We start from the raw sequence: 26,066 nt of genomic DNA on the forward strand, positions 1-26,066 counted from the left end.
ATTGTGTGTTAGTATATTGCTCTCGTCAGCTGGAATCTTCTTAACTCCGTTTTTTTTTTGTTTCCTTTTGGATATAAGCAAACAGTAGAAGTGGCATTGCTCAGGTGGTAGAGTGGCTGAAGTTTTTTTTTTTTTTTTTAAATAAGCTAGTAAAATTTAGTCAAAATCTCTCGCAAATTTTCTTAACATTTTTTTTCATGGGATAGGCAAATTCTCTCATACATACTAAAACTACTTTGAGTAAAATTTACTCTGAATATTTTACTCTCTTCCAAACTCTGTTTGGAGTGCGAGCAAATAGATTCAGTCAAATGTACTCCACAGAATTTACTGTGTAGTTCTGACCAAGATTCCTTGCAGTAGAAAATGGGCAGTTTTCCATAGTTCAAACCTAGCAAGAATCTGCATCCGAGCCAAGACGAAGCATGTAAAAGCACTCGTTCCCTCCCGTGCTCTACGTCGGTCTTGCAGTCGTAACCTGATGCACCGCTTTCTGTCACAAGTGGGAAAACAGTGTCGGACAAAGAGTGGGCATCCCAGGCACTGCTGCCATGGCAACCTGGGTCACAGCTCAGCGTGGTGGATCATTTGGAGCATTTTACAGATGACAAACAGCAGAGAAAAGATGTTTGTAAAAGTGTGCGCACAATGTGTCCATCTCCGTGATAAGTGGAAGGCAAACACACGTCGCGAAGGAAGGAGTAAATGAAAAGAAACGAGGGACGTTGAGAGCGACGCCAACAAACGATGGGGAGAAGGACGCAGAACCTCGGCACGTCGTGGGTCAACAGAGCCATATGGCCGTCCATTATCAGAGATGCAGATGACTGCAGGCCTGTTATTGAGATTCCGAAAGCAAATATTGACTCCAGCTGGAGCAGGCGCTCTCCGACTCCGACACACGCCTCTTTTTTTTTCCAATACTGATTTCTGCTGCCCTCCGTCCGAGTTCGACAAATGGATCAAGATTGGGCGAGACAATTTGACAAATAAAATGAGCGTGATCAAAAAGACATGGGAGAGCGGGATGACTAATAAAAGGGTGTTTTCCAGACGAGTGAACACGAGAGTCATCATCAGTTCACTTAAGTAAATGGACAATGCCATCTGTGGGGATAAAAATTGCGGCACAGAAATCAGACCCGATGCACAGTGAGGGGTAATCTTGCCTTCTTTTGCTCTCTCTCTCGTTCTCTCGCAAGCTGCCGCCTCTTTCTTTTGATCTCTAATTACTAAGGCAGGGGTACAGCTTGTTCCCCTGCATATGCACAGCCGCCGCTGCTGCTTCCATGCAGTAACGAGGGGAACTCAAATCAAGGGACACATCCAGAAGAGCGATATAAAGATTATTTCCATGTCAAGTGCACACAGTCTGCAGTCGGTGACCTTTTGGGGAAAAACATCAACCTCTAAAACTGCTGATTTTCACTCAGGAAAATGCACTGTATAAATACAGGATGTATACCCATGAACTCCTTCTCAATCTACACCTCTGGGCTTCTCTCAATGTGTGGTGGTGATTTTTTCCTCTCTCTTTTTTTTTTTTCCCTGTCGTTACCTATTTCCCCAGCATAGGTGATGTCATCTTCAATTGACAGCAATTGAAAAAAAAAAAAAGTTTTAAGGGTATTAATGAAGATTTCACATCAATTACGGGCAAAATGTTATCTTTTTACTGTTGAAAATGGCTCAGTGAGTCAAGTATCCCTTTAAAGCATATTTTTAATGCAGAGCAGTGTTAGTACTTTAATATGAATGCAATTGGGGTCAGGTTTTGGGTAGGCAAGCTCATTGTTTCTGCAGAGAGCCTGAAGGTGATAAAGGAAGAGATTTATGGCTGGAATGCCGTGTCGAGTAATTCCAAATCATACAGGTCACTTATGCACAAACACACGTTAACTCTTTGACCGCCAAAAACGTTTAATGACGTATGCTAAAATCCTAATGAATGCCGCCGTAAACATTGACGTTCACTGAGGTTTTTGTTTTGTTTTGGTTTTGTCTTGTGCACCACTGCCTGCTCAATGGGTTGTGGAATCAAAAACACCCACTAACTATGGCCAGCAGATGGCAGCATAGCATCTCTTTTCAACGGGCTCACGGTATTATGAAATTACAATGAAACACGACTGATATGATGAAATTGAACGTTTTCAAGGATGACGTGAATGATCAAAGCCTTTAAATCTGATTCACAGAGCGTCAATAAACACAAAAAAAAAATAGTGTCTAAGTCACTGTTGTGCAAAAAATGTATCTTTTCAATATCACTCAAATTACCTATTTTCAAATGGTGATTACTAAAGAACGGAATAAGGTAGAAACATACTTTTTTTTTTTTTTTTTATGTTTATGTAGTCGTAGCTTACAATATTTTGTTTGCCTGGAAAGATGAGTGAAAATGCTCGAAATCGGCCGGCACTGTTAGGGTTGTTTTTTTTTGGATAATATTTGTCAGTCAAAGAGTTAAAAAGCTACACAAAGACGATGTTGGTGACTGAGAGACAAGACAGGACCAGACCAATGAAGGCATATGGGTCAACATACGTGCACATACATATGCATTTCAGTATGTGCATGTGCATGCGTGCCGCCCAGATGGTAGGAAGGCAGCTTTCGGGGAAATCAGGGGTCAAGCATTTTTGTGGATCAAAGCCAAGGTCAGGGCAAATGCAATGGCCCATGTTCAAGGTGAATGAAGGCCTCAGATGGCTCTTCATTAGTAAGCCGCTCTGCCTCTACTGGAGGCCATCAGCCAAACAGCACCAACCTTCATCACGGGTTCCCTTTTTCTCGCCTCCCGTCCGCAGGGACCTGTCCTGAAAATGTGTGGCGGCCCTCGCTACGCATGCTCCCACACAGCCGTGTGTGCATAAGTACGCATACACAAACACACGAGCGCGCCAATGCTGACCTCTGACCTGACGACTCCCAGGAGAACATCTTGACCGTCCACCCTCAGTCTTTGTATTGCTAAGTTACCCGACTGACAGAAGGCTTCAATGACACCCGACCTTAAACATACATAATTGGTTCATATGGCCAACTCATTTGTTTTTGCCGTGCAATTTTAATCAAAAGATAAATATGAGACACAGGTTGAACTGAATTTGTTAAGCCTACCTAAACTTTTAGATGATCTAAAACCAGGTCTAACTTGTGGCACAGCAATAAAATCTCCAGACTGATTTCAATCACGTTTTTTTTCTCATTTGTTTTTGAAATTCTTTGCATCATGAGATGATAAATTTCGTTTCAAGGTCTAAAAATATTATTTACAGACAGAAAACATTCACACTCACAAACAATTTTCAACAAACCTAACATGCATGTTTTTGGAATGCGGGAGAACATGCGAACTCCACACAACACATCTGGACTGCCAGGCAGATGTGCTCGCCACTATTCTACTCTGCTGTGATAATCACCCATCCAAGTACAGTCTTGCATGCAAAAAAAATCACCTAAGTTCATTTGCAATGCCCAAAGGTACATAAGGTTTCTGATTATATATATTTTTTTGCATTCAAAATATAACGGACTGCAATGCTTTCCAATTCTGTACATACAAAGTAGGGGTGTGAATTGCCTCGTACCTGACGATTCGATTCGTATCACGATTCACAGGTCACGATTCGATTCGATACCGATTAATCCCGATACGAATTTATAAGTCGATTGTTGCGATTTTTTTTCATTCAAATTTAGAAAATACTAATCAGTAAGCTTGTAGAGTGTAAGATTTATATGAAAATGTATTATTTATTTATCTGAAATTTCAGTCTTATAGAGGTTGTAATCTGTTTCATGTTTAAACAGCATTAAAATAAAATATTAAGGCTTAATGTTCCGTTCATATAACATTCTTCCATGCTTAAGGTGTGAATCCTAAAAAAAAAAAAAAAAAATAAAATAAAAAAAAAAAAAAAAAAAAAAAATCGATTTAGCCTATTATTGAATCGATTCGAGAATCGCGCGATGTAGTATCGCGATATATCGCCGAATCGATTTTTTTTAACACCCCGAAAAGTATCTATTTTTTTTAATTTATTTAATTGTTACTTTTGCTAACATTTTTAAGTAATGTCGTGATTAGACTGATATAAATATATAACCATGATGTCTTTAGTTATGACAATGGTGACAGAAATGTTGATGCCATCATCAAATTAAAGATGATGCAACTAACCTTCCCACTGGAATACACACACTGAATCCCTTAAAAGGCTGCCTGCCTAGCATAAATGGCGGCCAACCACTCGTACACCGCTCGGTCCTGCATGCCACCACCAAGGTTAATCCTGTTTGTCAAAGCGCTTGCAGTAAAAAAAAGAAAAAAAGAAAAAAAAGGAGCTCTTGTGGTGAAGAGACACAGTTTAGAAATGAGGTGGAGTGTGCCTCCAGGTCCTTGACCCCCCCCCTCACTCAGCCCCACATCTGCCCATTAACCTGAGCCAATCAGCTTGACCTTGAAGAGAAGAGGAACTCACGAGTAGCTCGCAGTACCATTGACTTTCGCGGTCAAATAATTGGACTCCGAAGAGGAAGTGGTTCGACCTCATTCTAGCACTTCATGTCTTTATTACTCGATGATAAAAATTTGAATATTGTGATAAAGTCCGTTATTTTCTGTAATGCAATTAAAAAAATAATAATAATTGTCATACATTCTGGATTCATTACAAATCAACTGAAATATTGCAAGCTAGTGATAGACCGATATGGTTTTTTCAAGGCCGATACCGATACAGATTATTTGTAGTCAAGTTGGCCGATAACCGATATTTCAAGCCGATATTCATTTGCAGTAAAATGGGGAGGGGGGGGGGGGGGGGGGAATTCTTTCAAACTATATATAATTTCTCACTGAGTAACAAATTCATGTGAATGTAGCTCATTTGGGGTTTTTGTTAGGGTTCGTAAAAACGTTTCAAAAAGATTTTTGCGGTGAAAAATTGTGTGAATATGTTCCAAATGTGTTTACGACAAATAAAAACTGACTGCGAACATCTTACAAATCCTGCTGAAAACCCCAAATTCGCTACGTTCGCAAGTATCCCCTGCTCAGTGAGCTTTATCGGCCTTCAGATTCAAAACATGGCAGATGCCGATATTTGTCAAAATGCCAAATATCGGCGCCGATAATCGGTCTATCCCTATTGCAAGCCATTTATTATTTCAACATTGCTGATTATGGCTTACAGCTTCAACAGTAGTCTAAAATGAACAAAAATCAAGAGGACACATCACGTCCATAAAATCCATAATGGGCAGAAAAATTACACGTACAAAGAAGATGCATTGGCAAAGGATGCGGTGGAGCACAATGAGTGAATATGATTCGGAGGAAAAGAAAACGCGGAGGAAGAGGCAAGCAAAAGGGGGGCAAAGCCGAGCAGGTGTTGATTGGCGGGCGGCCAGGTGGTGCGTGTCGGCGGTACCTGTTGTCACAGCGAGGACAGCCAAGGTGTTAAGCTCGTCTCAGCGAAGGCCCTCCCAGGTGTGAGGTGATTACAGGGAAAACGGGGAGGAGCAACACGGGCATTTGGACAGGGAAACAATGGGAGCGAGAAAGAGGATGCGGAGATAATAATGGCAACAGATTGAGATGGAGAACGTGAGATCGTGGACGACAGAAACACCAAATGGGAAGGTTCATATGTGCGTACCCCATTTCCCATCATATAAAGCAGTCACTCAAACCTTGGTGTCTCATTAACTCATTTTCTCCCAATAACGTGTAAATACGTTTTTTTTTAATGTTCTAAGTGTCCCAAAGATGTATTTATACGTTTTTTTTGTTTGTTTGTTTTTAATGCTAGAGCATACAGAAGGCTTTGATGCAGCCTCTCAACTGCAAAGAACGGTTGCAGAAATGGTAGTTATTACACAAACGGCCAGCAGGTGGCAGCAGAGCAAAGAGGATCAACCAGGGCCAACTAGAAAAAATGCTCAATTACTTACAATTTGAAATAGATTTGTGAAAACTGATGAAACTTAGCTCGCTTCTAATGCTAATTGCTGCAAAACGGAAACAGATAGAAACATACTTTTTTTTCCTGATGAAAGGAGAGACTTTAACCTTCCTCTTGATAGGTTCCATACTTTTATAGCAATAGAACACAATATTCTGTGGGCCTTGCAAAATCAGTCAAAATCCAGTAAAACAGCCGGGAGCGAACGGGATTGCGAAATGTGAAAATGGCGGCGAGTGAATGAGTTAAACAGCTTTTTGCTACAACTGCATCTTCAGGACAGAAAATGTCCTTCTGTGTTACAGATGCAATATGATTATCCAAGGTGTTTGTGGCCATTTTATGGATGTACACAAACTAATCTTTTTAGAATCAATTATCCTATCAGGGCGGCACGGTAGTCGAGTGGTTAGCACGTCCGCTTCCCAGTTCTGAGGTCTCCGGTTCGAGTCCAGGCTCGGACCTTCCTGGGTGGAGTTTGCATGTTCCCGTGCCCGCGTGGGTCTTCTCCGGGTACTCCGGTCTCCTCCCACATTCCAAAGACATGCATGGCAGGTTAATTGGGCGCTCCGAATTGTCCCTAGGTGTGCGTGTGAGTGTGGATGGTTGTTCGTCTCTGTGTGCCCTGCGATTGGTTGGCAACCAGTCCAGGGTGTCCCCCGCCTACTGCCCAGAGCCAGCTGAGATAGGCGCCAGCAGCCCCCGCGACCCTTGTGAGGAATAAGCGGTCAAGAAAATGGATGGATGGATGGATTATCCTATCAATTATTCCATCGATTACTCAGTCAGGTAACCCCCCCTTTTTTTTTTTGTGTCAACCAATATTAGTTAGACATCTCTAGAGAACAATCTGCTTTCTGGGAGTTTTAAACCAAGTTGCCTAATTAGGAGCGAGTCCGGGAAACTGGAAATAAAGCGCCCCAAAGGAGTCGGGTCAAATGGTGATCTTGGGTTAATTACACCTCGAGAGGGGCGAGCTTCACTCAGCAAGAGCTTCTAAGCTCCAACCTCCACACCTCTGCGCCGTCCATCTGGCATTCAGACAGCGAGATGGGGGGAGTTACGGCCGTGACATCACTCCTAACCTGTGACATCATCACCGCCCATCAGTTATTTCACAAAGCCTTGCCACAGCTGCAGAAAAAAAAAGAAAAAAACGCGGATGTCTGCGAGCTGGCATGGACAGGTGATTTACGAGCTGGCTGGAGGAAGCGGTCACCGCTTTTCTCAAACGCGCCAAGTCTCTGACAATCCACCATATCGCTGGGGAACAGTAAAAATCGATTTCTGCTCCATAACAAATCACAAGACAGACAACAAAGTTACGTTTTGACCCCTTGATGGGCTGATTGTTGGGAGTCCCGAGTTGACAAAAAGCAAGAATTGCACCTCTGATTCAAAAAATATGGTAAGAACAAGCATGACTGGGGGCATCAATATTTGTTTAACACAATTCGATTGAGCGCAACATGGCTGCCATCAAAGCCGACCCAGCGTGCGTATTTACAATGCGCCGTGTCTGTAATCCGTCTCCTTTTTCAAAAGGATCCCGTCTCCATTGATGAGTATTAGCACAACAGCCTTAGATGTGCAGTACAATGGGACGAACATGATTAATCAAACACAGACCCATTATAGTCCAAACAGCCACGCAGGCCTCCAAACGTGCTTTAACACAAAGTCATAATAAGGTGAGCTACAAAAGACAGGGATGGAGATGAACAGATACAGTTCTGTTGACTGGCTGGGTGAGAGTTCTCTATGAAGGTGTCCTTTTGTCAGCGATGATGACATGCAGGACTTGAAATGACTGGATACATTATTAGGTCAGAAGAAAGATTGTCATCGAAGCTATCAGAGGTGAATACGCAACATTTTCTTTAGAATCGGTACAGCGTCTATCTGATCACAATTTGAACTTTTAATAAAATGTCAAAAAGACCAACGTTTGGAGAGCAAGCTGGTCCTTGACCTTGACTTAAAGTTTGCTTGATTGCACTGCAAGTAATACTCAAAGTACCTCTATAAGGATGCGAAACAATTTTTGTGAAAAATATGCACAACATAAAATACATTTAAAATATGAAATAAAATCATACATTAAAAATATTTAAAATACATTATCAAAAGATGGAAGGAAAGATTCTAATTAAAACCGTAGCACATTCTAGAAGGCTGTGATGGAAATGAGTGGGGTGGGCTTGCATGGCTGCTTTAGAGTGCCTTGTTGTCAGCCCCGAGTGCATGCACACCAATCAGAGAAAGGCGGAAGAGTGAGAGGGGAAACTCACGCTCGTGTGCGATGTATCGCAACCAACCGCAGGCTTTGGCACCCGCGGATTCGCTTATTTGATTTTTTTTTTCTCTCTCTCAATACTTAAAGATGCATTGTGGAGTTTCTCACTTTTGTGACTCACGACTGCCACCTCTGGCCTAAAGTGTAACTGCAGCCTCGGTGTCAAGCTTGTGCATGGTGTGTACGCGAGTACGTGCCTTTGTATAAACTCTTCGTTTATTTGCTTTTATTTTTTTCAGTTTTCGTTGAGTCTGAGTTCGAGCTTGGGTTATGCTAGAAGCCTTTTCTGTTTTTTTTCCCTCCCATTTTCCATCCCAAATGTGTGTGGGGACATTTTTGCTGGTCATAACTGTGGTGGGAATCTTTGACTGATTCACGATTCAATTTGATTAAGATTTTTGGGTCAGAATCGACTTTCAGTTCAAAATGATTTTCGATTCAAGATGATGTGATTGACAATGATTTCTGCGTCAATTTATGGACGTGCAAAGAATGGCCATTATCTACCCAAATCGGAATCGTAGTAAATAAGAATCTCGATTCTTATGCGAGTCGATTTTTGGCTCACCTCTCGTCATAATAGTGGGACTTGAAGAACTGTCAAATGATTGAGAAGTTGGCTGTCATTGACAGTCATGGTTACCAGTACTACCCCAAAAGAAGACAAAATGAATCAAAATGAATTCATGTTGACAACCTAAAGCTAAATTACTGACAGAATCGTTACAGTACTTAAATACATGGCTGCAGACAACCAATATCACTCATCCTAAATCAGGATAAGCAAAATAAGATGACATTTCACGATCCTTTTATAATCTATTTGACACTTTGATAAGACTCAAATTCCACAAGCAGTGTTCAAAATGAGGGCAATGCCAAATGGCAACGACGCCATTTTTCAGGCAAATACCGATCAAATATTCTGACAAAAAAAAGAACAGTGGCTTTTGCAATTTTAATGACGCTGGTGGCACGTGCAAGCGAGCGACTGCGATGCGTTAACAGCAGCAGGAACATCAACCTGCCCTCCAGTCGATAGGCGACATACTGCACATCTTGTTCCTTCATTGAAAGGTTCATCAGGCCAATTAGGCTTCTTAAGCCTCACACAAAATGCCAAACATTTAGTGGGAATGCTAATGATCGATGCTAGGTTTGATATGATCACAGTTGTGGTGAATGCAGACGGGAGAATTAGTTTCTGAGGTATGAGAGTGCTTTCATGTTTGCTGTTTGGAAATATTTCAATCAAAGCCATTATAAGAAAACAAACACACACACACAGACACTCATTTAAAAGTAAACATTATGTCCATGACTGCCATTATAACACAATGACTTTGATGTCGTAAATGGGCTTTAAGTCGTATTAAGCATGATCTTTTTCTAATAAGACTGAACTTGGCTAAAGTCCAAGAGATCAGTTAAGCCATAAGTTTAACAACACCTTTTCCAACACAGTTCATTCTGTAGAGTAAATGTTATTCTATTTAGAGTGCGACCAAAAAGATTCAGTTTAGAATCCTCCCCCCCCAAAGTAATTCAAGGGTTGAGGAACGAACTCACGACCTTCAGCATGGGAGACAGCCACACGACCACCTGAGCTGTGCCACTCCTACTTGTTTGCTTCTATCCAAGAGGAGACCAAAAACATCGTTTTGGAGTTACCAAGATTCCATGTGACACGAGCGATATGCAGCAGGAGCTCAGGGAGTAAATTGCCCGTCTCACAACCTGAAGCTGTGGGTTTGTTCCTCGACCCGTGCGTGATTTAATTTTTTAATTTTTTTTTATTTTACTCTCTTCCAAGTGTAAAATTTGAGTGGGACCAAATAGCCTCAGTTTCGTGCAGAATTTATTGTGAACTTTTGTCATTTCCAGTTAAAAGATGCCAGAGTAGGAATCATATTTTATTTTTCTATTCCTCCTTCAGGGACTGCAACATACTTTTCAAAACCTCAACACACGCACACAGCATGCGCTTCTACAATTATTATGTTGGCTAAATAAAGGCTTGGCGACCAGAAATTAGGGCACAGCTTCCCTGCTTCCATTGTGACGATCAAGATGACGCCCATTCGAGTTTTCACTGTAGGTGAAACGCCACCAAAAATCTCTCGCTGTTTACTCTGGGATCGCTCTGCTACAATCTCTTCTATTTGGAAGCGCCGCAATGACGTCATCGCGTGCTGCTCAAAATTGAACTTTTTTTTTTCCAATTCGGGTGCACCTGCCGCACCCGCAAGTGGTGCGCTGCAAGCCTCCATGTCGCGTCGCGGCACAATGTGAGCGCAAATGCAATGAATGAGTTGGTCGACTGTTCTAAGTGCGCTTGTCAAAGGGGCCTTTAGAGAAATCTCCGCACAAAACCTTGGGCAAGACAAGAAAATAGAGTTCTGTGTTGGCAACGGCTTTTCCTAATCCTAGCCCCGAGGCTATATTGTGCAGTCAAGCAGGCTATTACATGGCAACAATTAGGGGGGGGGGGGGGGTTCCGAGCCCAACACCTGGTCGTCTCCTTTTCTGGCCCTTCAGTGGCAGCTGACTGTACAGTCTCACAGCCAGGTGGCTCTCCTTCAATGACATTAGCTAGTCACTTCAGGGTTAATCAGGAGCCTGCTATCATCCAGCGGGCACGGATACCGTCCTATTGAGAAGAGGCCTTTTCTTGGGAAGAGGCATGAGCTTATAAAAAAACAACAACAACAAAAACAAAAAAAAAGCAGCTCAGCTGAAGATCCCTGACACGAGAGCACGGGGGGAGGGGCAATAAGTTGGACGCACCGCCTTGATTGGCTGGAGCGAAAGATTGCGGCACGTCAACTGTGCATCCTGCAGATTACAATGGGACCTTTTCATGGGTTGACAAAAACAGATGGAGGAGCGGGAAGTGCTATACATCCACACAGACGGGCGACCACGAAGGGGCGGGGGAGGGAGAGTGGATCTTGTCAAAGTCGGCAGATACAAAAACAAGTGGGTGTAGCTTGAGCGTACTGGCCCGCACAAAGGCCAATTGCAAAGACGCCTCGTTTTGGAGATCTGAGGGTAAACAACGCTCATTTGAATAAGAAAACGCGATACGTTTGTACCCGAATCAGCTCGTCTCATCAATAGTAATTAGAGGCTATACATAACTAATGAAGAAATGTACACTACATTATGCAAAAGCACCAACAGCAGTTGGGTATCAAAACATACGATGATGCATAAATATATCTGCAGCACATCGTGATCTCTGAAACAACCAATAAACGCAGCCAGGATTATGCAAACACAGTTTTTGCATCAATTTCAAGATAACTTCTATATGATCGTTTACCGCATTTTCCGCACTATAAGGCGCACCTTCAATATATGACATATTTTTAAACTTTTTTCATATATAAGGCGCTATAGTAGAGGCTGGGGTTACGTTACGCATCCATTAGATGGTGCTGCGCTAAAGGGAATGTCAACAAAACAGTCAGATAGGTCAGTCAAACTATTAATAGATTACAAACCAGCTTTCTGACAACTCCATTCACTCCCAAAATGAATAAACAGCTGTTTTATTATTTTCTCTGAGCTAAAGTATTAGTATTAGCTAGCGATCCAAGATGGCGCAGTCTTCTGCGCATTCGCGTCACCGGTCGTGCAGAGTCACCGATAGCGTCTTGACCTGTTATGGCTCAATATTGATCCATATATAAGGCGCATGGTCAGATTTGGAAAAAATTGAAGTCTCTTAGGTGCGCCTTATAGTGCGGAAAATACGGTAATTTGCTTTTATAAGCTAGGAAATGCTCTCATTGCGTGACACGAAGCCTGCTGCAGTGACGAGACAAGATGTTGTCAATATGTCTCAGCGCTGTTGCTTCGGCCGACGCTTGAAAATCAAACAGCCGATGCGCATTATTAACACATCAAAGGTCGATTTCTGTATGAAGAGGCTGACAATATGCACAGCAATGCATACTTAAAATGTTTTGTTTTTGTTGTTGCTTTGTCTGCCAATGCAGAAAATTCCATTTTGTGCAGAGATGCAAATGCTACAAGGCACGAGGACACTCTGTATAAGAGAAACAATTGCCCGAGGCCAGCCAGGGAGCAGAGACTGCCTTTGAACCTTTTAAACAGGCATTCATGTGCAACTTATAAATAATCAACTAATTCCTCTTTTTAAAAAACAACCAATTAAAGTCTGTGATAATAAAAGCAATTCAGCCTTGGTGGTTGAAATGAAGAGCAATCTCATCACTTGACAAAGCAGCTCAATAATGTCACAAAGGTGACCTACTCTCGAGTTCCAAAATCCCAAGGCCGCACCGGAGACCGAAAGATTCCAGTGCCGAGCGATGAGTGACATTTCGGTGACATTTCCCAGCAGCGTTTGACGTGGCGCGGTCTCAAGACAGTGTCAGAAATATCTATGGATATGCTTGAATGTGACACCGACGGTTTTTCTTTTTCTTTCAGGGGACGAGCTCAGCTCAGCGGCTGGCGATGAGGAGGCTGGACTCGGAGAGATTGAATGGTAATCACTGGAGCGCAGATAATGGATGATTGAAGGCTCTTTCGACGCCGCTGTTGGATTTCAATATCAGAGGGGCCCTAGAATTGGGATTCTTATCATGGGCGGCGCGGCAAACAAAGAGGGAGCCGAGTGTGAAATATGGGGTCCAACTCAGGCACACGACCATGGCGATTAGCACCAGGATAAAAAAAAAAAAAAAGGCAGCCCAAACAAAAGGGGGCAGCTTTAGCTGGACAAAAGGCTGTCCGCTGCCTTGTAACGAGAGACACCGAAGGGAAAAGGGACATAAAGGGCGGGAGTGTGTACTTTGGTGGTAAAACAGGGGACAAGACAAGAGTTTGTCGAGATGGCTGGAAGTGAGGATGAATAGCGCGAGAGCCAAATGTTTCAAAAGTCTTCCAGACTCCCCGCTTCTGAAGAGGAATAAAAGACCAGCGGGAATGAAATGCAATACACACCACCCCCCCCGCCCCAACTCAAAGCCATTCATACGCATCCAAATAAACACACGCGGCCGCGCACGTGCCCGCGCGCACACAAACGCGTCCGCTGGCACAAGGGCTCGTCTCTTCTGAATCCATCACACACACACACACACACAAAAAAAAATACAACAAGATGATTCGCTTTTATCCCTGAATTTCAAGTGCTGCTGCTTGCCAGCAAAGCTCATTAACCCTCCCTTCAAGAACCCGAGACAAAAAGAGAGGAAAACAAAACGTAACTAATCAATGAGAACGCGCCCACTAAAGATTGTGTGTGTGTGTGTGAGTGCTGGTGGTGGGGGGGAATAACCTGAGAGGGTTAACAGCTTTTGCTTTCGTGTAGTTGTTGTGGCTGCTACAGGGCGGAGAAAGAAAGTTCATTTATTAAACAGGGCTAGGGGAGCAGATGGAACGGCGAGCTGGATGCGAATCACTTGAAACGGACAAACACGTCCTCGCATCCACGCCACGAGTACAGTACGGCGTCAGCCTATAACGTGCCGATGACATATTTTGGCATATCATCAGCATTCATTCATTAGCCGTGTTGCTCATCCTCAGCAGCACAGTCGTTTAAAATGTTAGAAACATTTCATAATTGTAATTTTCTTATTGCTATTTGAAATTAATGTTGGGGAGTTTCATTTAAGAGCCAAATTAAACTATGCAGTTTTTTTTTTCCAATTAAAGAAGAGGCTAATTGAAGGGTCATTAAATTTCTACATTTAAAAATGGCCTAAACAAATGTAGAATTATATAGAATAATTTAATAAAGAAGTCAAACTTTTCAACTATATACACAAGAGATTGTGACTTTGATTTCATTTGCAAAAAAAGAAACAGAAATAATATTACCTTACTGGAAATAACAACAAAAAAACAAAAACAAAATATCATCCTTTGGGACTAGAAACCCATCTCTAAATGTTGAACAAGACTGATCAGAAAACATGGCTGCCATTGACCAAAACATCAACTCAGGAAAGGGGCCTCGCAGCTAACCACCACTAACTTATTAACAATTTATGTGATCACGTCATATTTTGAGGGTACCTTCAGAACACGTCATAACACATCCTAAACCACATTTTGAACCAAAACCGTAGAAAATGCTGCAGCAATTTAAGTTGCAGTTGAAACACTCCTCATCGTTTATGATGACCTTGCAAATATTACACTCAAGTCCAGCTCAATATGAATACACGATAGCCTTGGGACCATGGACAGCTACAACAACAATGGTGGCAATTATATTACACTTTGTTTATGTGTCATGACTACCCATTACTCATACAGTATCCCCCCACATAAACATACATTAACTTCGGAAATATTAATATTAATATGGTTAATATTGTTTTCGTGGAATATTAGTTAAGCAGCAAAATCCAGCCATTTTCATCCATTTCAGAAGGCGACCATCTTGCCACTTGGTGTCGAGTGAAAGTGACATCACAGTTGCTCAGGTAACAACCAATCACAGCTCAGCTTCAGAAAACAAGTGATTGGTCGTTGCCTGAGCAACAGTGACGTCATCTTCAGTCGACGGCAAGTGGCAAAATGGTCGCCTTCTGATAGTGATAAAAAATGGCTGGATTTTTGCTGCATAACTCATATTCTAAAAAACGTAATATTAATCAGAATGTCATGTTTAGACTAGCGAGGTCACAAATAAGAAATGTTTAAGGTTGACCTCCCCTGGAAGGCCTCGAACATCCACCAACCTCACAAGAGAAGAATTATTGGCTGTTCTTCAATCCCCAAATGAAACACGTATCGCCATGTCATGCCATTAAATTATGTTAAACTTAAGACATTATTTCTTTAAATCTAAACAAAATATATGAGTATATTGGCCAGGCAAAAAAATTAATAATTTTTTTTGGAGACACCCTAAATACAAAACAACCAAGTCATAAATATGATGCCATGCCTCATTAAAAAAAAATACATTGTTAATTCTAATCGGACTGACACTGAACCGGATTCTACACAAAACTGGCAACATGCTCGTTGTCACTTTACAGCGGACAGACAGACAGATGTCAGACATGAATGGATAACAGACGGGCACAGGAGGGGAGGGGCGCAAGGAGGAGGTTCAAAATATACGCCATCATATTTAGGGTTGCGTTTGTTATACACATTTTTTTTCTAATCTCTTGTAAAATAAAATGGTGGCAAATATCAATGCATTGCCAGTCTTAAGTGTTTTCCTTAGAAAGCAAGCAAACCAACAACGTTCACAACACAAACAGTCGTCTGTGTTGTTACCTGTGCTTTTTTAGGGGGCGGGCCCATGAACCTCAAGACGAGCCGGGCTCGGCCCTCAGGGTTTTCATACGAGGACCTATGTGGTGGACGTGTGCGCGCGCGCGCGCGCGTGCGTGCAGGTGGGGGGTGTTTAGGAAAAAATGAGTAATGCTATGAGTCATTCTGCATTAGCAGCAGGGGGAGAGAGACAGACAGAGGAGGGAGTGCATACGAGGGGGCGTGGGGAGAGAATACTTTTGCATGTTGTATGACGCTAGACGCCATATGCCATCCGAGCTGGGCTGCCTCCTGAGTCAGGGCTCTGGGTTTGACAGCCCCCCCCCACAATACACCGCCCCTTTGCATTACCAAAAGCTTCTCCATTCTCCACCAAGTAAAATCCTCCTCCATCTTGGTCTACCTACGCTCCCAGCAACGGTCTAAGCGATCGCGTTGGTTGTGCATGGCTGCGCTGTGTATTTGTAAAAGTGTTTTGGGGGAGGAGGGGCTGGTTGGTTGGGGCGCTATACTCGGTGATCTGAACACATCGGACATTGTCATGAGTCCCGGCAGGAACAGCTGGTCAGCTGGAGAGAAGGGCGAGAGGGGGGAAGGGATAAGGAGGGGGGTAAAAAACTGAGAGGCAGTGCGCTACACTGATAATGGGATTAGGTTAAAACATTCAGTGGGGGGAAATCCCTCCCACCCGCACCCCCACAAACACCTCTCAGTAGCTCCCCAAACGCGGCGTCAACTTTCCAACACTATCAACGCCAAAGGCAGCCTGCGACAAAATTCAAGTTGATGCTCATCATTGACATGAAGATTAGAATATTCTTTCTGTCTGAATTGAAACAATTCCGTACACATTTGAGGCCCTCCGCCCTGCTTTGAAACAAACAGGAAGTCGACTTGCTCTACACGCGTCAACCGAGCACATAATGGACGAGCGCTTGGCATCGCACCGCGCCCGCTGGCGCGCCGCATACTCCTCGGCCATATAAATTGTCGCGTATTATCCATGAGACTGCATACAGTTATGGCACAACAGCTGGCAAATGAGACCGATCAACGGCGCTTAATAATTCATGTGAGACAACACTAACATGACAGATCCTATTCGTGACACAACACACTTTCATCTGTACTAGGTGAGGAATCTTGGCAGTAGACAAAAGAAAAAGCTCATAGTCGGCATCAGAGAACGGGACAAAGAGGATTCTAGAAGGAGTGCGAGAAGGTCATCGTCAATGAAGTTGATTGTAATAATTATAATGACATCCTTTCATTATGAGCATACTAAAGAGTTGCAAGAGGGAGGTCATATTGTCACTACACATCCATTGATATAATTGCGAGGGCTCATGGAAGACTTCGGCCACCTTCTGGTTTCCACTCAAAAGACCCAATCCGCTCCTAATCTTGCAACTACACACACACGCACGTGGTCACAACGAGAGACACACACCAAAAAGCCTGGCTCGCATGACTGGCGAAGGGCCGAAACAGATTATGGCTATTGATCGGTGCCTGGAGATGATTCTGTGCCTGTGTGTGTCACATCAGAGGATGGGGGGGGGGGGGGGGGGCAGTGTGCAAAAACTATTGATTGTGTCCAATAGCGAGGCGATGTCTCCGAATCAAGGTCAGTTCTGTACTCTATCACCTATTACAAACTTGACATCTCCCCAACATACCCTTAACAATATCACATCGAGTGATGGAGAGCGCTTGTCGAAGAGAGAAATGAATCTGAGCCTCTGGATGAAGACATTAATTCTCCAGTGGCACTGGTGGTGACACAGTATGTAGTAGCAAGGTGACGCAATCAAACGTGTCATCTCTTTCAAGCTAATACTTCATTTAAAATTTTTTTTTTTTTTTGCATGCCACTCCTTAAGCGAGCCTTCAAATGTGATTCATTTATACTCGCTTGCTGATGAAATGATGGAAATGTGGTCTAATAAAAGCAAACGTCTTGCGATCGGTCATCAGCATTCGAAAAGCAACTGCGAAGGACGGCCGAGATGGGCAATAAGGCACAAACAAATCAAAAAGGCCAGAGCAGCTGCATTTTCCATCAGCCATCTAAATAATAGATGACACATTACGAGTCGTCTGTGAGAGACTTGTTATATGATGTCTACGATCGCATCTTGACACAAATTAAAACAGACATTGAGCAATGGACGCTATACACAAACTACTTGAGATTCCACAAATCTCATAGAATGAAATAGATGACAGAAGATGTGATGAGGAGAAATGGTGTGTTTGTGTGTGTGGGATATATACTTGAAAACCCTCACATGGCCTATCTGTGTCTGTATTTCCGCCAAAATGTTGCCGGTGGTCATTTTCTATATCAAATCCTATTAGACTGAGAGACCCTGGGAGTGTTGCAGCAGACTGTCGGAGTCCCTCTCCAGTCTTGATACGGTGCGAGAGAGGGGGCCACGGCGTCATACTGGCCTTTTATCAAGACACACGGGGGTCATACAGCTTCTCTTTGAAGAAATATTCAACTAATTACCTTGGAGAGTGGCCTCACAGCCAGAGAGCAGTCTGTGGAGTGTTAAAGCATTGTGTGGGGGTAAACCAAGGATGAGGATTTCACCGGAAAAGGCTCGGACCATTGTTCGAATATGAAAGATTAAAGAGCTACATTTACAAAGAAGATAGAAAAATAACATTTTTTTTTTTTTGTGCATGACAACGTTAAAATATAAAAAATTTAGTCAGGCTCATGAGTGGGCATAATTCGATGAGTTTTCGCGCATGTTTAGGCCTTGAAAAATGTTTCTCATCTGCAGAACAATAAACAACAAAAATGAGTAATACAAAAATAAAAGCGACCTTGCAATGGCTGCTGTCAGACCCGAACTTGAGCTGCGAGCCGCTATTAAGGGCCGTTGCAGCCCGGGCCACTTTTGGGCACGTTGCATGTCGCCTACATTTCCAAAGAACATAGAAAAATGCACACTAGTGTAAGTACGAGCAAGGATGAGGATTTCATCGGAAAAGGCTTGGATCATTGTTCGAACATGAAAGATGAAAGCGCTACGACATTTTTTTTTTTTTTTGTGTGCATGTGTTAAAATATCAAAATTTTAGTCAGGCACATGAGTGGGCAAAATTGGATGAGTTTTTGCTCGTTTAGTCCTTGAAAAATACGACTCAACCGCAGAAAAACAAAAAAAAACAAAAATAAGAATCCTTACAAAAATAATAGGGACCTTGCAATGGTCGCTGTCGGGCCATAACTAGAGCTACAAGCCGCTATAAAGGGCCGTCGCACTTGTGGGTACTTTGCAAGTTGCCAACATTTCCAAAGAAGATAGTAAAATGCACACTAGTGTAAGTACGAGCAAGGATGAGGATTTCATCGGAAAAGGCTTGGACCATTGTTCGAACATGAAAGATGAAAGCGCTACGACATTTTTTTTTTTGTGTGTGCATGTGTTAAAATATCAAAATTTTAGTCAGGCACATGAGTGGGCAAAATTGGATGAGTTTTCACGCATGTTTAGTCCTTGAAAAACACGACTCAACCGCAGAAAAAAAAAAAAAAAAAAAAAAAAAGCATAATCCTTACAAAAATAATAGGGACCTTGCAGTGGTCACTGTCGGGCCATAACTAGAGCTGCAAGCCGATATAAAGGGCCGTCGCACTTGTGGGTACTTTGCAAGTTGCCTACATTTCCAAAGAAGAAAGAAAAATGCACAATAGTGTAGGAAAGAGCAAAAAGAAAATGAAAAATATATTTTTAAAAAAGTACACCTGACACTAAAGGGTTGGGTTTGTGCGTGCCGATGTTGTACATTGACATCACCAAACCAAAGCAGTCATTCATTACTTCCCTTCTTCTCAGACAAACAGCAGAATGACAAGCAGACACTGGCAGTGTGCTTTGTGCGCTTGGCACATTCATTCAGCACGTCTCTTGGACAGCGCATCAGCACCAGAACTCCCGAGCCTGATCCCCTCTCATAGATCACGACATTGTGCTATCTGCCTTTCTGCGAAGGAATGCCAGGTAGGACTTTTGCGGCCCGGAAAGGCCTCGGTACTGTCCCGGCACTCCCCTGAGGCTTCGAGTAGGCAGGCGGATTGCAGTTGGCTCCTCCTCCTGGCGCTGAGAGACACACAGGGCTAATTCTCTTGGCGTTGGGTAACGGACATCTGTCACTCAGGACGCCCCCCCCCCGGGGATACAAAGACATGGCCTGGTTGAAACAATGTGGGGGACCAGAGGATGCCAAACAGCAGATACATACTTACACAGTCAACTGTAAAGCCACACGACACGCTGTCAAATTGATCTAAACTTCAACGAAAATTTGACTCCACAATATAAAAATGACATACTACCCATTTCACTCAAAACTACATTGAGGGAGGTTTCTATAGCAACTGCCAGCGGGGCAACGGGGGCTCTGTTGAGGCGGTGCTGTGCATGCTGTCCGAGAAGGAGCAGGGTGTGATGAGAGATCAGGTTTCCCCCTCCAGGGGCCATCCCCGACCCTTTTACACCCCACCCCCTTCCCAATCCAGTGCTGCTGGCATTCACATGCTAATTTGTCTCCATTGGTGATTACATTGCCTTTAAACCAACTGACAACTACAGCTGGAGTCAAACTCGTCACGGCACACCGGATGGAAGGACGAGCGGGGAGCTCGTCCGTGCGTGCGCGTGAGCATTTGTTGATGCGGCTCTCATTTGGGCCCTCCTCGTGCTCCATCAAAAATGGCAGTAATAGATGATGACACATCATCTGTGCTCCTATGACAAAACAGGTCCATGCAACCTCGCACGCTGCTCCAGGCTGTGCAACAGCGCCGGCTTCATAGCTGTATGCAAATCAAGCAGCCAATAAAGATCCATGTCGCCACTCAGCTGTGTGCATTGGCTGACAAGCAAGTCACGTAAATTTACTCCAAGTGGCATTGAACGTACCATCTCTTTGTTGTTACAAGCCAAGCGGCCATAAAAGCTAACAAAATCTACATGCACGGGTTTAAAATACTTGCACATGCTTTAATTATTATTAAAATAAATCAGGATAAAAGCAATACAACTTAACCTGATGCAACCTGAAAAATAAACCTTAAGACGAAAGGATAAAAAGGATACAAACTCTGGTAGAGAGTCAGCCGGGATTTGACAGCTCTGCTGGCATTGATGCAAGTGGCCCGCACTAAGCTTGGCAGCAGCTTCCCGTTGATGATGGCACCGTTAAACAGAGGCCCAAAGAAGGGAACCTGAGAAAATTAGCGGGAAAAAAAACAACAACAAAAAACAGTAACAAGGTATTTTAACGTGCATGCTGATCTAAAAACTCATTTAATCCTCTGACAGTGCAAGATCCAAAAATCATACCCCGACCGTTTTTCCATCTGTTTAAGGCACACTTAACTGCATGTTAGCTAACGACGCATGACAGCCGCACATGTTGAATGAGAATCAACGTATGGTAAATGAAATTAAAATGACAATCAATACCCAACAATGCCCCCCATATTGCGCTAAACAACAAAAACAAAGCGACAATAAAGCATTTTAGCGGCTGCGCGCGAGTGTGTGGGCCCACGCGTCTGTTCACGCGGGCCCTTAATCACTGAGGCCCAATGGTCATTGACCTGGAAGTTGACGGGAATGTCAAAGTCCCTCCTAAAGGTCCTGCTGTCTTCAACTTGGTGATTTAAAGAGTATAATAGCAAGTCAAATTATACAACAAAGGGATTTAAAGATGATTAACTCATTTGCCTCAAAGCAACTGCGACAGCTGAGTTGGTACCATAAAACTCGAGTTTTTATTTCAAAGCGCAAAGTGCCTCTACTCTTTTGTACTCCTTTATTGGGGTAAGGCATTTCTTTGACTGGTTTTGAAATATTTACCTCTCTGTATTTAAAGAAATCAAATTAAAAACAAACAAATTTAACCTCACTTTAAGACAGCGGTGTCCAAACTACGGCCCGGAGGCCATTTGCGGCCCGCCATCCATTTTTTAGTGGCCCGCGAGATATGCTAAAAATGGCATTTGACTCAGTTCAAATAAAATAAACAAAACAAAAATGTTTGGAGATGGTCAAAGTAAGAAGGGAGGGTGTCGAAAAACAGGTGCCATTAAAGGTTCTTTTAGTTAACTAAAACTAACGAAAAAAACTACAATTCAAAAAACAATTTTGTTAATGATATAAAATAAAAACGAAGATGCTTTTTAAAAAAAGAAAACTAACTGAAAATACATTTTATGTTTACAAAACTAACTAAAATAAAACTAACAATAATTATCGCAAAAATGTCCTTCGTTTTAGTCTTTGGTCATGAATTGAATGCATGAGCCTTTGGGGATGATTTTAAAATGTGATTTTTAGTAGATTTATTTTGATATCAACCGGAATAATGACCTCACGCCCATGGTGTTTTTTTTTAAATATTGTGCACAAGTAATACACATAAAAAACTAATACTGAAACTAACTAAACTAAAACTAAGCATTTATTAAAGAACTAAAACTAATACAAAAACTAATAGAACCACCCTGAAAACTAATTAAAACTAATTAAATAAAAACAAAACAAAACTGAAAAACAAAATAAAAACTAAAATGAAAAAATTCCGAAAATATAATAACCCGACTGCCATATTACAAATAAATTGGTTTATATACTGTAGCATTTTTCTAAATATGCAAAAGCCCAAATACATTATTTGTACAATTTTCAGGACTAAACACGATTTCTCTTCATATCATTATGTGGCCCTTGCGTCCTTCTGATTTTCTGTCTGAAATTGACAGTGGAGAATCCGGTGCGGCCCCGTTGAAAAGAAGCGTAATTGACAAGTATACTCGTCAATGGCAGTGAATGAGTCAAACATACGTTTTAGAATCACGGTTTCATCCAACCATAAAACATTTTCTCACAACTGCTTGTTACACTTTGTTCATGTCGGGGATTATTTTTGATTGCATATTTGATGAATACTTAATTGGACCAAACAACAGTTTCAAATCTTAAATAGGTTGCTTCTGTAATTGCCAAAGGTTTTGATGTGGCTTCTATCAGATGAATCATTTTAGTGTTGGTGGTTTTTTTTCTTGGACAATATAACTGCTATGACATGCCAAGGTGCTGATCCAAAGTAGAATAATGCGTATTAGAGTACATTTGCACTTTAACATTAGTTTCGTGTTTCTTAGTTTATGACTGAATGGTTCATATTTCATTGGACCTGAAAAAGGTCTCGTTTCTATTGCATGGTCACTTACCACCTCTTTGCTGTACAGCATTTGGTGTTTGCACAATGTTAATTTCCACATGACTGCATTATTTACGAAACAGTCAAACCGTTTCTCACCTGTGGTTTCTTCATAATTTGGATGAAATACATGTGGTTTTCCATCGGGTAAATGACAACCAGCACGTCTCCAAAGTCCGTTGGAATGATGCCGCGCCGATAATCCCTGGTGTGCTCCGACCACACGATGTGCACCTCGTCATTTCCAAGGTGACGGAGCTGCCAAACACACACACACACAATCAGACTAATCAAGAGTCTTGGCGACTGCGGGCAATTTTCCTCCGACAGTGATGATGATGAGAACACAAATGCTGGAGGATTACAGCAAGCTGTTGGGTTTATCCAATCAATGCTATTGGCCATCCGCACCGGGCTCAAAAGTGGATGGAAATGTAATTGCTGATGGTCGCCTATATTGTTCATTTAGGGTGGTGTTTCATTTAGGTGCTACATAAGATTGCATTCAATCATTTGAGATATCCACATATGTTTGTTTTCCCTGTTGAAAGCATTTCTATTATACTACAGAAAATAAATAACGCAGCAAGAGCACAGTACAGCATTTATCGCTAAATTACAAACTTTGAAAACAATAAATTAAACAGCGGTCTGTGCTCGACGTTGACCCTTTTTATTGTGTTTTCAACATGCATTCGCGTCGAAGAGCAAAAATGCACAAAATTGAGCATTTTAAAACCAATAATTCAAATCCAATTAACTTCCCCCATCAGAGATTAAATTGCCTCCCATTTCCACTCCATTCAGGAAAATAAATGAAAGCAGGCAGGACAAGAGTGTACACTTAAAGAACAGGAAATTGACTGATGCTACTTTGAAATAGGTAAACAGATTCATCCAAAGTTGAATCAACACAGCTACATTCTATTCTCTTAACAAGTCTAGCTTGCACATTAGCTGATAGTCCAGCAACTTTTTATGTTTATGGGGTATCACAGACACTGAAAATTAAGACTCTGTTCAGCTGAAAACATCTGCCAATGTACTGTGGGGCCTAATGAGCCATTAGAAAACATGCCCTCGCCACCAAAAATGCAATTAGCGCATTCTATTATAAGCCCTTAATTATGCTAATTCTGTGATCTTAAACAAACGCACGGCATGCTGATTACTGCTCACCAGTTGAGTTCGCCGGTCCAAAGACTGGCAGGTATAAACCAAGTCAGTCACTGGGACAATTTCACGGAAATGTTGAATATGCATTTGCTCACAATTAACACTTGGACGTTAATTTAGCGTACGATATTAGCATTCGGATGAGCTGAATCACAAGTTTAATGAGGATGCTTATGCTCCAAACAAACGTTACCAGCATCTACTTCTTTGTTAATAAGGTCCAAATGTGTGATTTTAATTTTCTTTTTTTTTCTTCTTCTTTTTTTACTGCTTTGATTAACTCCTTGACTGCCAAATGTTATCCAAAAACCCCAACGGTGCCAGCCGATTTGGAGCATTTTCACTCATCTTTCAAAGCAAACAGAATTAGGGATAGACCGATAATCGGCCGGGACGATTATCGGTGCCGATATTTGGCATTTTGACAAATATCGGCATCGGCCATTTTTTGAATCTGAAGGCCGATAAAGCTCACTGAGCAGGGAATACTTGCGAACGTAGCGAATTTGGGGTTTTCATCAGGATTTGTAAGATGTTCGCAGTCAGTTATTATTTGTCGTAAACACATTTGGAACATATTCACACCATTTTTCACCGCGAAAATCTTTTTGAAACGTTTTTACGAACCCTAACAAAACCCCCAAATGAGCTACATTCGCATGAATTTGTTACTCAGTGAGAAATTAAATATAGTTTAAAAATCCCCCCCCCCCCCCCCATTTTACTGCAAATGAATATCGGCTTGAAATATCGGTTATCGGCCTACTTGACGACAAATAATCTGTATCGGTATCGGCCTTGAAAAAACCATATCGGTCTATCACTATTACAGAATATTGTGCGGTATGATGACATAAATATGGTGGATACATTGGATTCCATTCTTTCATGTTTCTACCTTATTCCGTTCTTTAGTAATCACCATTTGAAATTAGGTCATTGGAGTGACATAAGCGAAAATACAAAAATATTAACTCTTTTACTGCCACCCGTTATCAAAGAAAATTTTTTGATATGACAGAGACTTTGATCTTCTGGCCATAGTTTAGAGCGTTTTAGATTCCACAACCCATTGATCAGGCAGCGCTGCGCTTAGACGTTGCACTGAGAAAATAAAAATAAAAATTAAAAAAACTGTTGACGTTATTTAACGTTTATGGTAATATACGTGGTGATTTTACTGATCGTTATTAAACGTTTTTGGCAGTCAAAGAGTTCAGGAATGCAAAGTCAAAGGCTGCTATCCAATTAGCCTCGACATGATAGAAACAGCAAACGAGAGGACCCCAGAAGATTTGGTGCTTTTCATAAAAACGACCTTTGTGGTCCATTTAAGCTGTGGTGCCTTGGGGAGAGTGAAAAAGCTTGGGCTATCTCCGTCTTCGCACCCGTGCTCGCACACAGTCTGACCCCAACTCTGCAAGTTGCTCGTATAACCACATTACCGAGGCCAGCTGCTACTGCTGCAGCCTGCATGCGCAACAGCACACAATTGGATTGAGGAATTTGTTCTTTCCCTGCCGTTTTCTGTTTGATTTGGCTGTTTGCTTTGACCCCCCTCGTCCTTTTTCTACCCACAGAACAACCTGCAAAGTATGGCTTTGTGGCCACAGGCAGCGAAGTGGCTGACTGCTGGACTGAAAGTGTGATTTTTAAATGGACATGGAAAGCATCCCACTCAGGCAGCGATGAAGCCCATTCCTCATTCCAATTCTTCATTCCATCTTCACTTCCTACTGCCCCCCCACACTCTTTGGAAGCATCTGGGTGTGTACCAAGCCAACCATTGTCTATATCGCCTGTGGCTGGTGTGGAGATTTGGGAAAGATGCACATTTGCCGTTACAGCAGCGGTGTCCAAACTACGGACCGGGGGCCATTTGCGGCCCGCCGTCCACTTTTTAGTGGCCCGCGAGATATGCTAAAAATGGCATTTGACTCAGTTCAAATAAAATAAAAACAAAAATGGAGATGGTCAAAGTAAGAAGGGAGCGTGTCGAAAAAGACAGGTGCTATTAAAGTTTATTTTAGTTACCTAAAAACTAACGAAAAAACTCAAATAAAAAAAAAAGATTTCGTTAACAAAATAAAATAAAA

At 42.2% G+C, this 26,066-nt stretch overlaps 1 protein-coding gene across 5 annotated transcripts in view; it reads right to left on the reverse strand.

Annotated features, from left to right (window-relative positions):
* ralgapa2 (Ral GTPase activating protein catalytic subunit alpha 2) overlaps positions 1–26,066 on the reverse strand; it is a 96,451-nt gene that overhangs the window by 14,329 nt on the left and 56,056 nt on the right. For all 5 annotated transcript variants that reach the window (XM_077538489.1, XM_077538490.1, XM_077538485.1 and 2 more), the window contains 2 exons: positions 22,894–23,052; positions 20,664–20,791 (listed from right to left, as the gene is read on the reverse strand). In XM_077538489.1, coding sequence (XP_077394615.1) covers positions 20,664–20,791; positions 22,894–23,052 — 287 coding nt within the window. The remainder of the gene's footprint in view (positions 1–20,663; positions 20,792–22,893; positions 23,053–26,066) is intronic.

This window comes from Festucalex cinctus, chromosome 12 (assembly GCF_051991245.1).
Source record: "Festucalex cinctus isolate MCC-2025b chromosome 12, RoL_Fcin_1.0, whole genome shotgun sequence".
In the NCBI taxonomy this organism is placed as follows: domain Eukaryota; kingdom Metazoa; phylum Chordata; class Actinopteri; order Syngnathiformes; family Syngnathidae; genus Festucalex; species Festucalex cinctus.